Raw genomic sequence first — 1,016 nt, 5'->3', positions numbered from 1 at the left:
ACATGTCACTAGTTCCATAATTGCCGAGCAGATTATGGGGAAATTGGATAACACGTAAGGATCATATGATCCTACAGCTATTGCACGTGACATGGAACGTGAGTTTCGTGTGAAAATTAGTTACCATCAAGCACGTAGGGGAAAGGTCGCTGCTTTACATATGCTACATGGTATACCGGGTGATAACTTTCAAAAACTTTCTTCTTATTGTCATGTCCTAGGAGAGAGTAACCCGAGGACAGTAACACACATCGAAGTAGATTCTTGTAACAGGTTTCACTACCTTTTCCTAGCTTTCGATGCAAGCATTCGGGGTTACCTGCACTACCTGAGGCCTGTTATTTATGTTGACGACAGTCACTTGAAAGGTTCATACAAAGGTACCCTTCTACTGACAACTGCCCAAGACGCTAACAAACAGATTTATCCTTTAGCGTGGGGATCATTGATACCGAAACGAATAGATTGTGGATGTGATTTTTATCAAATTTGAAAGATCTTATAGGTGATTCGGATGAATTGGTGTTTGTTTTCGACAGGAAAAATAGTATTGAAAATGCCATTGCCCACCTATTTCCTCGAGCTCACCACAGGTGCTGTGTCTGGCATATGAAAAAGAATTTAATCCAGCAGTACAATAACGCAAGTTCAATATTTCTATTCAAAAGAGCCGCAAGAACTTACCGGACCGAAGAGTTTGAAAGACTTATAGGACAGCTTCGTAGGGTAAGTGCAAGAGCGTACGGGTACTTGGAGCGAGCAAGTTTCCCATTTTGGTTACAGGCACTATTTGTTAGCCAACAGTACAACATTTTGACCAACAACAACGCAGAATCTTTGAACTCAATGTTGAGATATGCCCGTTCATTACCGATCATGTGCTTAGTGGAACACATTCGGCATACTATGCAGAAGTAATTTTATGAACGTCGAGCAAGTGCAACCATATGCAGTACCATACTGTCACCAACGATGGAGAATGAGTTACGGACGACGTTCGAAGCAGGTACTAGGCT

General features: G+C 41.8%; 1 protein-coding gene across 1 annotated transcript; it reads left to right on the top strand.

Annotated features, from left to right (window-relative positions):
* The first annotated feature begins 91 nt into the window (after nt 1-91).
* Nucleotides 92-918, top strand: LOC111387713. Its single transcript, XM_023012296.1, has 2 exons — nt 92-435; nt 540-918. Exons 1-2 carry the CDS (start codon nt 92-94, stop codon nt 916-918), a joined length of 723 nt encoding a protein of 240 aa, XP_022868064.1.
* The last annotated feature ends 98 nt before the right edge of the window (nt 919-1,016 follow it).

The sequence above is a fragment of the Olea europaea genome, unplaced genomic scaffold (assembly GCF_002742605.1).
Source record: "Olea europaea var. sylvestris unplaced genomic scaffold, O_europaea_v1 scaffold41922, whole genome shotgun sequence".
Lineage (NCBI taxonomy): Eukaryota > Viridiplantae > Streptophyta > Magnoliopsida > Lamiales > Oleaceae > Olea > Olea europaea.
The sequence above is the reverse complement of the archived record's forward strand: the minus strand, read 5'-3'. Positions and strand labels throughout refer to the sequence as shown.

What these genes read in the sequence shown, in the direction of transcription:
- LOC111387713 (XM_023012296.1), top strand. Translation starts at nt 92, where the DNA reads ATGGAACGTGAGTTTCGTGTGAAAATTAGTTACCATCAAGCACGTAGG. An exon ending in AAACAGATTTATCCTTTAGC is followed by an intron (nt 436 to 539) that starts GTGGGGATCATT and finishes TGTTTTCGACAG; the next exon opens with GAAAAATAGTATTGAAAATG.